At 34.8% G+C, this 16,290-nt stretch overlaps 1 protein-coding gene across 2 annotated transcripts in view; it reads right to left on the bottom strand.

Moving 5' to 3' along the window:
• Window positions 1-85: 85 nt before the first annotated feature.
• LOC117995703 (discoidin domain-containing receptor 2-like) overlaps window positions 86-16,290 on the bottom strand; it is a 214,913-nt gene continuing 198,708 nt past the window's right edge. For both annotated transcript variants that reach the window (XM_069509042.1, XM_069509043.1), the window contains exons 13-18: window positions 13,806-13,924; window positions 13,225-13,383; window positions 12,594-12,686; window positions 11,538-11,679; window positions 10,862-10,966; window positions 86-9,934 (exon numbers count right to left, since the gene is read on the bottom strand). In XM_069509042.1, the coding sequence (XP_069365143.1) occupies window positions 9,731-9,934; window positions 10,862-10,966; window positions 11,538-11,679; window positions 12,594-12,686; window positions 13,225-13,383; window positions 13,806-13,924 (822 nt within the window). In that variant the 3' untranslated portion in view covers window positions 86-9,730. The remainder of the gene's footprint in view (window positions 9,935-10,861; window positions 10,967-11,537; window positions 11,680-12,593; window positions 12,687-13,224; window positions 13,384-13,805; window positions 13,925-16,290) is intronic.

The raw sequence follows: 16,290 nt of genomic DNA, 5'->3' as shown, positions 1-16,290 counted from the left end.
GCGTCATGTCCTCGTTAAACTCTTACTTTAAATTATTATTTGTCGACGAGACGTCATTCTGGTGGATAAATGAAACAACTTTTTGATATGTTAATCAACATTTATTTTAACATTTAAAATTACATAAAAAGGAGGCATTCTGCCTAAAAGTCTTTGATTATTTATTATGTAGGTACCTACAGAATTGATTTCATTTAAAGAGTGACACATTAAGGATTCCGCAAATATTTTTTAAAATAAATGCAATTATAATTTTTTTATTATCGACACAATATATAAATTATTGTTGTGTAGTATAAATTTCTTACTGTTTTTGATTTTTAGTTTAAATATTTGCAAAACTTAAATGTTTAACATAAGTAGGTTAGTTAGTTGTAAAAAATATTTACTTATTTAAATGATTGAATTCATTGGGTAAAGTTTGAATAAAATCACAGGAATTTTAAAAGTGCCGAATAATATGGCTGCTCTCACATCTAGAAAATACGTTCTGTTCGCACCGTTCGTTGTTCGTTTTATTTTTAATTTCCTTAGGGTGCCCATCCACAGAAGCGGCGACGTGGTTAACAGACCAATAAGATTACTGACGTAGATTGTTGCCGGTTAATTTTATTACATCATCTCTTGATTTGCTGAATAAGTCCCTGCTCCTCTTTGCTTTGTGGACAAGCACACCTATAGCAAGGTATTTCCGTACTACTTACTCGTCATGGAACGCGCCGGAGCAATACAGAACGTATTATTGTAGAGCCAAATTTCTATAGGTCTCTTTTAACAAAAATGTGCAATAAGAAAAATATTGGCACACAGAACCTTATACATATATTAAGGTTCTAAAGCTCGGATGGTGATAAGATTTGCAATAGAACGTCTATAAGTAAGATTTATGTGTTTCAGCTGTTCTATAATATTATTATTGTGGTCGTCCTCAGTCAGTATGTGAGAAATATCAAAAGTGGCCTATTTAAGCGGCTCTACTGTATAGATGAGCGAACAGTTTAAGAACGTGAAATTTTTACTTATACAAAATTTATACAATATTAACTCTAGTAGGTAAATAATTTTAAATTTATTTAATAATATCGGGGAACAAATCAAAATACTTTCGACAATAAAAATTAATGTCGTTACGTCGATATGTATTAAACTTTAAAGTAATGATATAGGTTACATGATAAAAATCATGTGTTAATATTGTGATGCTTATATTCTAATTTATTAAACAACTGATACTAACTATGATAGACCTCCTAGTTTAAACAGTTCGAAAATTAATTTTGGATTTATAAACTGTGTAAAACATTTTTTGTAACGTTAAATAAATAATTGTAAGTTAGAAGTAAGATATTTTTACATATTTTATAGTAAATATGTAGCTAGTCAAACAATTTTAATATCATAAATTTTGATCATAATAATATCATAGTTAAGCTAATATAATATTTAGCTGACGGAGGTAAAGTCAATTCCTGTTGAAACATTTGCCTATTATTATCAAATACGCATTAAGGAATACAAAAATAATTTCTAATGTACCAGCCAGAGTTAAAGGTTTGTAAAAACACCAACAATTGTCTCCAATAGCACGCCCTCTTCGACAAAATCAATCGATGAAATTGCTAGTTCATGAATTATTTCTTCAATACAAACTAATAACTGCAAAAATCTATAATTTCTTAAATGTTTCAACTTTCAATATTTCCCTTTATTATGTTATTTAGATATGTAGGTACCAAAATGAATTCTGCTTAACTCGTAAATAAATGCTGAGCATAGTGCTATTGAAATTGTCCGGTTGGTCCCAACTCTGCAAAGGAGTCATTGCAGGCTCTACTTGAATTACATATGAAATAATGTTAACTGTAGCATTTTTCATTAATAAACAAGTTTGCTTACTAGGACTCCTCCACATAAACACGCCATAATTTTTATATAAGTAATTGTAGAATAGCTATAATTATGTAAGGTTTATAAATTATTACGATATGATGTTAGGAGTGGTATGATTAAAAAATACTAGGTAGGCGATTACGATAAAATGGGCGATACTTTTATGTTTAAAAAAAATACATTTGATGATTTATGCTTATATTTAAGGAACAGGCGAAATGGCATATCGTAGGCGTGTACCTAATATAAAATTATTATTAGTAACTATTATGAATTGAAATAGAAATATCTAAGTACCTTAATTGGGTTGATTTAATATCCTTGTCGGTAGGTAGGCCAGAACATTCTTCTCGAAGTTTAAATCGATATGAATAAATATTACAATGAATATTACCATAAAACGAGCACAGTTTTAGAACTGTTCCCGGTTTCACGTAGAGGTGGTGTGAGAAGCAATAAGCATGAGCTATATTACACACGTTGACGACAACAAATTGATGAAAGAGAGCGATCGTAGAGCAAATTCAGATTGCCAACGACTGCAGCTGACCGACTGAATGCATGATTATGTTTATAATATGACATTTTATTAACATTCGTTGTATGCAACCCACGTAATTGGCTTTCCGATAGGTACGTCAAAATACAATTCAATCATAACTGGATTAATTATAACTCTATCAAATGAAATACATTTTTGCAGGACATACTTAATCTAAATCTCCTTAGCTTACCTGTTTTCTTTTAGGTTAAGTATAGGTATTGTAGATTATACGTGAAAGTTGGAGTGAGCTGCGGCAAACGAAGAGGTGCCTACGTTACTCCTAGCAGGATATACAATGCAGCGTAAAAGTACTTCGCACACTAGATACACCGACTAGAACCGATCGAAATATGGGTTTTATAATGTTCTCTACGGTGGACTTTTCAATAATTCAATATTTAGTTTACGCGTAATCCACGCGTTGTACACTTTAATGTTGAAAAAACATGATGTTATAAAGCTCACCTTTCCATGCATTACTGGGAATCGGTGTAGAGTCTATGTAGGTAATGTGCGAATATTATCTTTATTAGACAAACGTCCTACAACTACAACACTAAAAATTCTAGTAAGTAGGTACCATCAAATATCTATGATATTAATATAGCTACCTATAGCCATAGAAGGCTTAATACATACAATCATAATAAGTATCCATTTATCTTAATTTAATAATTTTCTACCTATTGTACTTAGGTAATTATGTGCAAAAGAAATAGTAAGCTAAAGCTGGCTAACAAACCAGTGTAATTACTTTACCTATAGGTACTTCTGATCAAAATCCTTTTTTCCTTTATATTCGATTTTTATTAAATACAAATCTCATATCCATGCAAAACGGTCTTACACTGTACTGAAATTGAGTCCAAATTTCATGCCATTTTCAAGAAAAACGGCCTAGAAATGTACTAAAAAATTCGAAGTTTGGGATTGGAAATGGTACAGTTACAGGAAAGTTTCAAGTAAAATATTTTATGTCATTACACCGTTTTGTGCCCCAGCTCTTTATGGCCTAAGAGCCTGCGCGTACCAGAGTTTCCTTATTTTATAAGAGCGGAAGAGCTGGCACGAGCATGGCCAGGTTATTAAAAATAGGTGGAGGCTGCTCAACTCAAACAAAAAAAACTTGAAAAAAAACCGAAATGGCGGAGTCAAGATGGCGGCTATACCATACCTGTATCTGTCTCAGAAAGTATAAAAGATGTAAGAGTGGTGTTCCGGTAGAAAATGATTAGGACCAGAAAGTACTTGGTGCAGAAAAAATCAAGATGGCGGAATCTATTGTTTGAGTGACGACCAAACTATGAAAAATATCTAATTTAGACAAGGTCCGCATTTTGAAAAGCCAAGGTAGCATGCTCGTGGACCACTTTAGTGGTCCGCGCGCGCACCCACGCGCCCTACTAGTATTGTATATTCCTATCCATTAAATTAACTATTTTAAATATGTAATATGAATTGCAATTGTTTGAATAAATGATTATGTACTATAATAATATTTTTAATACTACTTAACTGGACTACTACATCCTACCTACCTACTTTTTAAGATTAATAATTCCTACTTTTAACCCGTCATTGTGGCGTGTTCCACGTTATATACGATGGAAAACTTTCCAAAGAGTTGGTTATTATTCGACGGTTGATAAGAGGGAATGTCCTAGTATCCAAAGGGTATCATGTGGAACAATTCTCAAATAGAGAACTATCAAAATATGTTACCATTTGTGATATTTGGCCGATTTTTTTTGTTTGTTTTTTTAAATAATTAAATATAATATTTTACGTAAATAATGATTTTAATGGTTATCAATACCTAGTGAACTGTAGTAATAGAATGTTACCTATGATGCAGGTATTGCCGTAGCGCGACGTCATTACCGCCTTCAATCTTGTCAGTTTATTGCGCCTCTTGAACTAATACATGTCACCGATCGGTGCTGGTGCAAATTATCTGTTCAGGTTACAGCGCAGAGTTTCGTATTGCTATTTAAGAAATTTATCAAGAAAAATTGAACTAAAATTCTTTCAAGCTTTGCTGATATCTCTTCGTCGTGCTGGATTTTCGTCTCATCGGGCTATGAGAAAGACGGAATAGAAAGTGCACCTGCACACACTTTTGCACTAAGTATAATATTATCTCCCGCACAAATGGTTAATCTCTATGGAGATCTGCCATTTGTACCATTAAAGTCATAATTTATTAAGTAAAATTTAGGTAGGTTACTAAAATTTACCTACCTATTATTTTTGATAATTTATTTACGCACCTTTGCTATAAAAAAGATGTTTCAGGGGTCTAACTTCTAAAACAATAGTAGGTACATACTAGGCCAGAAAGGCACTTCCCGGTCGAGGCATGTATGGTGCTTTTCTAAAATATTAAATAAGTATGTACCCACCCAAATTTTTCTAATTCGGCCTTCGCTCTCAAATTAGGTGTGCAATCAAATTGCATACTATTCTCACTTGAACTCATTTTATTTAGCAGGTTACTTGTTTAATAAATAATAATTTAAAACGAACAGTCAATTCGGAAGACAAAAATTCTAACTTTTAAATTTTTGCTCCGAATGACGCTAACAGAGGTCGCAGCGCTTTAAAAATTCCGATATGGATAACCGTGCTGTGTTGTGAGCGCTGAAAGCGCTATTCGGTAGAGTTCTGAATTCAAACTAAATAGTTCAAACTAAAGAAAAAATAATATTATGAAGATATCTTGGACATATATATTCAGGGACAAAGATTATTCCAAATTCAAACTTATACATAGGACTTGATAACGAACAGATGATAATGAATTTGCAGATTTAGAATAATAACACCTTTATAAATACATAATAATATTATGACTTATAAGGTACGTTTGTATAAAGAAGCGCGCTGGCAGTGTAATATCAGGCATGCAGGTTTCCTCACGATGTATTTCCTTCGCCGTTAAAGCAAGTGAATTTTAAATTGCTTTAAACGCACATAGCTCCGAAAAGTCAGAGGTGCGTGCCCAGGATCGAACCCCCGACCTCCCGAATAGGAGGCGAACGTCATAACGTGATCATGGCTATATAATTAAGTGCTATGTACCTATATATTTACGTGTAATGATATTATTTACTCGTAATTATGATAATTTGAATGAACTACTGGATTAATGATGATGTAAAGGCGACATAACAAATATTCGTCTATTGCGAAAGCTAAAGCGAACACTCGCTACGGAACCGATATTTAATGACTGTGGCTACGTAATATCTACGCGAACACAACAAATAATACAGTAATACAAAATTTTGAGATGCAGGAACTTAATCAACTGCAACATTATGTACAAGTTTCCAATTAGTATTTCCTTACGTACTATGCAGTCTCCAATGAAAATCTAATAAAATAGTCAGGTAAAACTGAAAAAATACCCGTAAAAAATATTATCTATGAATTAAAATATTTTTTAAATATATTATTAAACAGTTTAACTTTAATAAACTAAAAAATAATGGCTTTCACATTTATTCACTCATCTATTCCTATCACAATATCCTACTACGAGTAGCTGAGGCCCGTGATTTTGTTCTAAATACTAAAAATCGCAAGGGTAATATTTATAATATCAATCAAATATTGTATTTATGGTTTTGAAATGGTTTATATATATGTATACTTAATTAGTTTCTCATAAATGGTTTTAACGATTTGGATGAAATTTCACATTTAGACAATGTTTTACTTTCCAAGTTTATTTGGATAGAATCCCTGAGTTCCTGCGGACATCGAGCAAAGTTGGGGTGTGCTCAGATACTTTTATGGGTATTAGATAGACTGATATCTCTTAATCTCTTAATATAATATATTTATTTTTATTTTTTATATAAAAAAGGAAAAGGTGACTGACTGACTGACTGATCTATCAACGCACAGCTTTAACTACTGGACGGATCGGGCTGAAATTTGGCCACCTACAAGAACAACATCCTGCACTTTGACATCGGCTCCGTGAGTATTATTAGCACATAATACTAAATAGTACCTTCCAGCGTTGTCTCTGCTACTTGACAAACTTTCAAACGATCCTTTGAGTTTACAGAATTTTTTTTACGAGTCTTTTTACGCGATCAGCTATTTGTAGGGTTTTAAACAAATTCTGTAAGTCCTTATATCTGCGACCTACAAGGCTTATCATCAAGCAGATAGCTATTATGATGTAGGCATCCGCTAAGAAAGGATTTTTGAAAATGCAACCCGTAAGTGGGTGAAATAGGGGTTCGAAATTTGTGTAGTCCACGCGGACGAAGTCGCGAGCATAAGAGCGAGCTAGTTTATTTATAAATAGGTACTTGCACATCACTTCAAGCACACAAAATTAATACAATTTATATAATATATAATGTCATACATATAATTATACAACGTTAGTTTTAGTATACGCAACGCTTGAAAGTAGTTTGTTCAGAATCAGTAACGGAATCTTATTCAATCAATTATTTTTACAACGTGTTATGTTTTGACCAAAAAGTACTTTAGAATCCTGCAAGTGTTGGCACACCTAATTGAATGACCGCATATACCAGCTGATTGGAGCCGAGTGCGCGGCAGCGCGCACGATCGACGCCAACCGTCTCCTCGTTCGCTCACAGCCGCTCGCTTGGGGTGACCATGTTTTTGCGATGACAACGACTCAAGCTTATAAATTCGTAAATTTTCATTATTAATTTTTGAAATACTAATTTACAAAATAAATTTATAAAATAATTAATTTAATATTATATATTCTTTATGTAAAAATATTCGACACGTGTTTCCGGTTTTGCGTTACGTTACTAAAACTAACGTTGTATAAATGTAAAATAGATGAGATGATTTGATACGATTGTATTAATCTGTTTGTACAAAAAACCTAAATTAAATAAAAGTTCAGGAGGTACCCACTAATAATCATATTGTCCTTTGCTGAAAACATCGGCAAATAGGATGGCACAACTTTTAGCCTATTTTTTTAGTTTACTAAGTTCTGTGTACAATCGAATTTGCACCTACTTGTGTGTGTTGTGCAAGAGGCTGCAACATAGTAAGGCTTATATTACTGCATTAATTATTACGGTTCAAACACATATTTTTATACAAACTAATTACCGGCCATATTGCTTGTTTTGAGAATATCACGTAACTCCTTCCCTCGTCTTCATAATAACCAATATAATCATATATAAGAAGAAATTGTATCAAATAATATGTAATAGACGGATTAACATTTAAAGCGTATTCTAAAATTGTATATCCTGAGTGTCAAGGATCAGTAGGTACATTATATTATTTGGTATCTGTAAGACTTTCCCTAAAGTACAATGAGCATTACTAATTGACTTTAACGATTGTTAAGTACTCACTGATCCTTTCTGAATCTGATGGTAAATCATGTACGCACCTCTAGTTATGCCGCAAGCTCGGGGAACATCAAAAGGACACATTGTTATATTATTAAACTACCTTAACTGTTTATTACAACAGCCATCACCCCGTTTCATCGGATGATAGAATCGGAAATACCTATCTGTATTGCAAATGTGGTGCGGAGCAGGATAAATGTTTTTTTAAATATATTATTACTTTTTATGAGTTTTATCTTTTTTGAAATATCCATGCCTCGATGAATCGGGGTTAAAGGTAAGGGGAATATTTTGATTAATATTACTGACAACATTTATCCAATGATTGAATATATAAGTAATGTATCCTTAAAACTATGACATTTATAAGATAAGATGTTATGTAATTCGGTTTCCATCAATCCAATGAGTCACTTCACATCCGTAAACATCGCTAGGGATAAGTTCGTCGCCAGTCTTAGGTATATTATTACAATACAGAGGTTCGTGAGCTCAATCTTAGATGCCTGATCGAAGAAAACAAGAAGCACAGGGGGCATTATATTGCCCTAGAGGTGTAAACCTCGTGAAGTATACAACCTTAACATTTAAAACAGGTTAAAAAAATAGGAGTTAGATTTGGATATAGATACTATAGAGTATGTTGATTGTGTGCTAGATTTATATTATTTTGTTAATATGGTAAGAATATTTTGCGTTATTTTAGCAAATACTTCTTTACACCGGCTGGTATCGCACATAACAATTTGTGTAATATAAATTTAACGCACATCCAACACACGAACTAGGCTGCACACTAGTGAAATGTACGGTAAAGCAGAATTAGTCCATCTTGCATGAACTCGAGTGTAAGAAGACATTTTATCGTGCATTACAGTAGTGTTCCTAGTAAGGGGATTGCCATAGAGGCGGTGGTAGTGGAAGATCGTGGGAGCGCTAGGCGAAGGACGCTGGGAATAGCGTGAAGAAATATGCGGTTTTAATGCCCCTGACAACATTACGCCACATTGTACTTTGAGTACTTAACACGAAGATATTGTCAGTTCCATGAATATCAACACATAGTGTGGCCTCACTAGCTTCAATCTTAATACTTAATTATCTACGGTATATGCGAAATATACACGTGTGACCGATTTAAATCTATATTTGAACAACCGATTCCGAGACCACAACATGTTGTAAAATATCGACACTTCAGTTAAAATACTGAATTTATCGATATTTTGTGAGATCATTACAATAGTGATGCATCCCAAAAAGAGTGAGAATTTCTGTTTACTTGCTCTCGCTGAAAACATATAAAACTTGTACGACTAGAAAAGGGTAGAGCTCAGCAAGTAAACAAAAACGAAGCGGCTTTACGCCTGAAATACAGGTTAGGATTAAAGTGCCTTATTTTTAATACTGTAATTAATACTGCCCCAATATCCTATCACAATAATATAAACGCAGTCTGTTATTAATCTCCAGAAAATGGCGAACCCTTGGGCTGAAAGCTTTTAAGTGACTTAATATTACTTTCTATATTTCTAAAACCTTATATTAGGGAAATGATAAAAGCTCGTTCGAATCTCTAGTTCGTTTAGTAATGTCCGAGTATATTATGAAGAAATGTAAATCTCCAAAAAGAATCGGTAGGTAATCAATGTTCTGTGATATTGTCTTGTTGTGGTCGAAATGTAGGCCGCGATGACATCTTCATGTTTTACTCACGTAAGTGCGTCGTAAGTTAATGACATTAGCTACTAAAACTAGTAGTAGTAAACTTAAGATATAATCGCGGCCTTGGTATCCTGTGGCTTGGAAGCGAAAATTTCGTCATTGAATCATAGTTTCATATGAGAGCATTATTTAAGATACCCGATACTCTATATCCAGGGAAAATTCTTAGATTGTTGTTACGTATCCGTGCTATTTAGCGGTGTAATGGTGGCTTATAGCCATGGGTCATACGGTCGAGGAACCTGTGCAGGTCGTGGAAGCGGGGCCGCTGCATAGGCTCGCGGCGCCAGCACTCATGCATGAGGTCGTAGAGTTCGCGGCGGCAGCGTGGCGGGGGCGCGGCCGGCACGCGGGCACCGCGGCCTCCGGAACGCCATTCACTCGCATTCGCTACCACCTAGGAGTCCACGTAATAATAATGAGGAGCTGGCGTACAAGCAATGGTATTAAAGTTCTGATCAAAATATTTTTATTTAATCCGGGCGTTGTTGACCCACTAAATACAAATCTAAATTCATTTCCCAGCAGAATCACCAAAAACTGAGCTAAAATCGAGTCTTAAATTCGTTTTTTCAAATTTAATCAAAACGGTAGGAACAGTTACAAGGTAAGTTTCATTACTTTTTGCTCCTGCGTAAAATTTAATTTCATGTACTTAATTACACCGTTTTGTTCGCCAGCTCCCTCAATTCCTACTCGTTACTTCATTACCAATAAACACACAGAATATTTAGCTATTTTGTGGTGTAGTTGGAAAGAAAACAGCAAAGCTTGTCGTAGTGACCGTAAGTATTAGGTAGAAGATATAGGTTCTTCATTTACAAAGTACCACAAAAGAGATTGCCCATTTTCTTAGGAGCTTTGGGCCCCCCCTAATATACTTAATTGTTGTGTCACCATGGTTTTAATTTTATTTTGTAGACAAATAATTAACTCTTTATATTCTGCAAACGATTTCTATTTATTCACCCTGGTTATAAAGAAATCTTATTTTTTATATTGCTGATATTGAGGTTATATTTAATTAATACTTCTTCAAAATAAATGCATGTTAACGATTCTAACTGTAATTGTGGATATTTTCAATAATAGAGTGAAAAAAAGTCGTTATAAAACATAATCGTAAAAAAATAACACATTTAAAAAAAAAATAATTTTAGTTTTGACACGACGCCACAAAAGAGGGCCCGTTCACGGGCGATCTCTTTTGAACTTCTTTATATACGATAATAAAAGTAACTATTCACCCGTGAAAGAGGAAGTACCTAACCAAGAAGAACATATAATCTCAGTCAAATGATTAACAACTTATAGAAATAGATACCTGATCATCATTCATTTCTTCAAAAGGTTTAGCTGAGCAGTATGTGAGCACTTCCCAAACGGTGACACCGAATGACCAGACATCGCTAGCTGGTGAATAAACGCCCTAAATAAAAAATATTAAATGTTAGAATCATTAAATACGAAATAGAGCCCAGATAATTATATTATATGTATGCAATATAACATGGACAAAATAATTAATGCTTTATAAACCAAGTTTATAAATATAAATATCTTACGACTGGGCTCACGTGATTACGTCGGAGTAAATCCGACTAGTTCCGTCCAGGATCCGTCTGCTCGCGATGTAATGCGAACAGAGACACTTTGAAAAAAGATTCCAGACGGGTTCGAAACTAGTCGGACATACTCCGACTAATCACTTGAGTGCAGCCGTAAGATAAATATTAAAATATTGTTAAATTTATGTTTATTCTGTACATAATAAATTATTATTCTTTTTAAGTACCTACTCAAACTTATTAGGTAAATGGTATGGATAAATAAATCCATTTACTTACTTATTAAATGCTTTCTAAGCGAAAATAGCCTACAAATAATAAAAAGTAATGCTTTAAGTGAATAATATCATCTAATAACAATATTATTACTTATAAGTTATACCTAACATGAAAGTTTTGCTATAGTTCACGAATAAATCAAATCAAACTAACCATTAGTAAACTTTCCCAAGCCATCCATCGTAAGGGGGTGCGAGAGCCATCCGCTAGGATATGATAGTCACCGACAAACTCTTCGCAAAACATGGCGTAGTCAGCCACTTTAATGTGAAGATTCTCGCTCACTGTAATATTTCTGTAAAAAAAGTTACATATAATCGGGTTTTTAATTCTAGCGCGGCTTATTAACTCTCAGTCGATGAAGAGAAGTATCACTAGCGCGCTTTACAGCGCTTTCTATACAAATGTAGATGGAAAACTTTATTGCATACTAGCTGCCCTGGCGAACTTCGTATCGCCTAACAGTTGATTCAAATTTTTTAAATTTTTCTTTCCGTAAGAACCATCCTCGTACTTCAAGGAATATTATAAAAAAAGAATTAGCGAAATCGGTTCAGCTGTTCTCGAGATTTACGATCAGCAACACATTCAGCGATTCATTTTTATATAATATAGAGAAGATAAAACAAGAAATAAGCAAGAAAAAATGAAGAAACTTTAAACTAAAAACAAAGTAGTTAGGTTTTCATTTGTATATTAACTATATAACGTTCTAGAAACAAATATCTGTTTGTGGTTTTCCAGATTTCTGTACAAATATTATGCAATTTTAAAGTTACACTGACTCAAAGAAGTACCTACATAAAAATTTGAACTACTAGTTAAATAAAATTAAAAAAAAACACAGACTCAGATATTGTTTCTAGAACCTGTTTACTTTCATTGAGTTTAATCTATATGTATGTATATAAAAAGAAAAGCTGACTGACTGACTGACTGGTCTATCAACGCACAGCTCAAACTACTGGACAGATTGGGCTGAAATTTGGCATGCAGATAGATATTATGACGTAGACAGCCGTTAAGAAAAGATTTTTGAAAATTCAACCCCTAAAGGAGAAAAATAGGGGTTTGAAATATATTTAGACCACGCGGACGAAGCATGGACGAAGTCGCAATCATAAGCTAGTCTAAATATATAAAAGGTAAAGCTGACTGACTGATCTATCAATGCACAGCTCAAATATAACTCTTATGACCAATAGTTACCGTGCTGCGAGATCCCGGTGTACTAACTCGAACGATTCCAGATACTTCATGCCGCTCGCTATTTGGCAGCCTATGTGAATCAAACTCGAATAGCTGGAAAAAGACAATCTTGTTTGAACTAGAAATTAATAAAACATGACCATTCAATGTTCAGAAAGGCTTATATGGCTTCGACCATTAAGGTACAAGGTATGCAGACCTATAAAGGTATGAAAGATCAACACTTGAGAAAGGTTCGACCGATTTGGACACGGTTTGTGTGAAAGAAAATTGTTAAAAAATGCTTTGGAAAAGTCGGAGATTTGGGTGGTATTTATGTCAGAAAATCTCAGTACACTTCGGGCGAGTCACTAGTATAATATAATAAAAGTGTCTATGTTGAGTAGGTACTTATAGTTACTTGTCGATGGCGGAACCAATGGTCTAAGATCTCGCTATACATTATACAACGACGTTCACTAATCTGATAACCTGTTGAAACATTATTTTGTGTGTGCATTTTCAACATTGCGGTATCGTGAGTGAAACGTACGTTGATTTACTTATTTATGTGTGAGAAGATTTGGGTGGCGTTGTACCCTGCTTCATCCAAAATATTTTGTCATAACGAAGGGGCCTACATCAAACTTACTTCAATTTTCGCTCCATCTTCAGAATCGTCGGGAGAGGAACAGCATCGCCGCGGTCGAGTGCCGCGCATGGGGGTTCGTGGAGGCTCAATCCAAGAACTTGAGCAAGCTGCGGGTGTTTCAACCCGGCACCCCATGTAGCTTCGCGGGCAAACGCCGCCCTGTAAAAAATAAAGGAACCATCACCACCATCATCTTATCATCTTTACGAGTTATGGTGTATTGATAAAATAGCTGTGATAGCCTAGTGGTTAGGACGTCCACCTTCTAATCAGAGGTTGGGAGTTAGATCCCGGGCACGCACCTCTAACTTTTCGGAGCTAAGTGCGTTTTAACTTATAAAATATCACTTGCTTTAACGGTGAAGGAAAACATCGTGAGGAAACCTGCATACCTGAGAGTTTTCCATAATGTTCGCAAAGGTGTGTGAAGTCTACTAATACGCACCTGGCCAGCGTGGTAGACTATGGCCAAAACCCTTGTCACTATGAGAGGAGACCCGTGCTCTGTAGTGAGCCGGTGATGAGTTGATCATGATGATGATGATGATAAAATAGAGCCTGTTGATAAATGTAAATCTTACTTGATATCGCTATGGCATCCGCGCCATAATGTTTTGACGACAACAAGCCGGCGGCGGTGGCCAATCGGCAATTCCTCGTCGCTCAATTCTTCGATACCATCCGTCTCGCAAATTTGGAGCTGGTCAAACAAAGATAAATAATAATTAAAAAAATAAGTTTGTAGGTACTCATATAACTAGGTCAAAGTGAACGACTAGGTCACTCTAGTGAAGTCTAGTGTGTCCTTACAAGGCTAACCGGTTTTTCAGTGAGTAAAAATTTTTTTGGCTGTAGGTATGTTTTTCAGTCACACGCAGGAACACTGACGAATTTGACTAACTGACTGCAACATTTAAATTTAAATTAACTAAAATCTGGTGCGTAATGTATTGCTGAGTGCGCGCACTTCTATGTAGTTCTATAGTTCACAGATTTTGCGGAAAAACGTACGGAAATATACCGCGGTGCGCGCTAGCTCTTACTGCTAATCAAGTTTATTTCGATGTTATTTCTCATTTATTTAATAAAAATAACATCTGTTGATTCATTTAACGAAAAGAAAGATTAGTTTAGGTACACCCATTTAACCATGTAAAATGATAAGAATATTTACTCAAAAAATACAAAGTCTTTCTAAATTGAGGTAATAAAGTATTTGTGAAAGATCATCATCTTCCCGTTCTTCTCCAAGCGATTCAAGTACATCCGTAACAAATATTTGAAAAGAGTGAAGGCGAAGCGTTTGCACGTCTATCGCGAAAGTCACCAAAGTCACCACAGCATCACTGATGACTCCATGGAGGTTGCGTCTGTGTTACTTGTCTCGAAAGTCCACCTTTCCGTTAGGGGAAACGTCTAGACGATCAACCTTATTTAAAAAACTCATTTCTTGAACCAGAAGATCCAAGCAATCAATCTAAGATAAAAATTATGAAACTATACATTAGTACTGTGTCATAGTAGAAAATCTGGGTCATAATATCAGGCCTAACAGTAGTTTAACTAATGGATTCATTCTCTTTGACTGAAACAGGCCTTCAGTACAGCTAATACTGAGAATTTCGCTTTTAAGGCTTAATTAGCCTTATTCCTCGTACCGACTCTTCTTCTTCTTCCTCTTCCTTACCTTATCCCACGCTATGTGGGGTCGGCACGCTCGTACCAACTATTATTATCAATATAACTCTGTTTTTTTTAAATAACTGCATAAGTAACTGTATGTAAGATGGGTAACGATAGGGCTGAGGATCTCAAGGTATAAATACGTCATAGGTTGAAATACGTCACGTTGGAAGGCCCCCCTGGAAGGAAGGACACAAACGGCACAAGACCGTGTTCTGTTAAGAATTAAGATACTTGCAAGAAATCTTTGTCCAGCAGTTCATCGGGTGAGGCAACGATGAAGAAGTAATGTGTGGAACCTACAAGAATAATAAACTACTTACTTACAATAAAAAGTGTACTTACAAAAATTGATTTTGTACACTCAAGTAAAATATTTAAGTAAGAGTGTTTAGTTATCAACGTAATAGTCCCGGTTCTTAAGCCGCACGCTCAAAATTAAAAATAAAAGGATTTAAAAATTTACATTTTTATTTCGCGCCACGAAGGGAAGTTTCCAAGGAAATAGTTCTTAAGCACGTAAATAGTGAGGGAGGAAGAGAATTTCCTGTATATTTCACAAAAGCCTACTTTGGCCCAGTTTCTAAGTTTACCGAACGTGGAAAATGGCTTTGCGTATAACAGATTTGCCAATCTTGTGAAATACCTCTAGGTACTATAATCCAGGTGCCCTAGCTTATGATACTGTTGTGGATGATCCTTACAAAAGCATTTCAGTTTTTTGTAAGCAAAATAAATGAGCTTTAGACTTATTTGTTTTTACACTCTTTTAAAATTGTAACTTACTTCATAATAATCGACGTATAACATGCGTATGTTCCTAACCCAAAAAAAAAACTCCTGACTCATTTACGTCCAATTCAAACCTTTGGACCTATAAAACAGAAATTGTGCTTTTTAATGAATAATGCCCGATTTTTCGAAATTCCCACAGGAGTAAAGCCGCAGGTGGTCGCTAGTGTTTTACTTTCAATTAGTTTGAAATAGGTACGACTGTTGATTCCTTTAAAAGCCAGTAATTTTTTAAGCAAAACAATATTTTCCTTTTGGTTTGATATCGTTCATCTCTATCTGGGAGTTTTACATGTATAAAATATTACAATGCCATGAAGGTCCACTTATAAACCGTCGTCTTTTTATCCCTGAGTAACTTAATATGGAATAGGGTGCCAAGATAAAAGGAAAGGGTAGTTATGCTTATGATTCCACTCACATCGTGGCTGGCGTCCGTCGAGAGGGTTCGCGTGTGATTCGATGACTGTTTTAAAGGTAACCTATAAAACTTTGGAGTGGGTGTTGGTTTCACACGTGAGATCTGCCATAACGAAACAATGACGTGGGGTAATTTGACAAAGGAGAAGATAAAAGGGGTTTTCACCGGAT

Source organism: Maniola hyperantus, chromosome Z (genome assembly GCF_902806685.2).
Source record: "Maniola hyperantus chromosome Z, iAphHyp1.2, whole genome shotgun sequence".
Classification (NCBI taxonomy): domain Eukaryota; kingdom Metazoa; phylum Arthropoda; class Insecta; order Lepidoptera; family Nymphalidae; genus Maniola; species Maniola hyperantus.
Note: the sequence above shows the minus strand (reverse complement) of the source record. Positions and strands in the feature narration are given on the sequence as shown.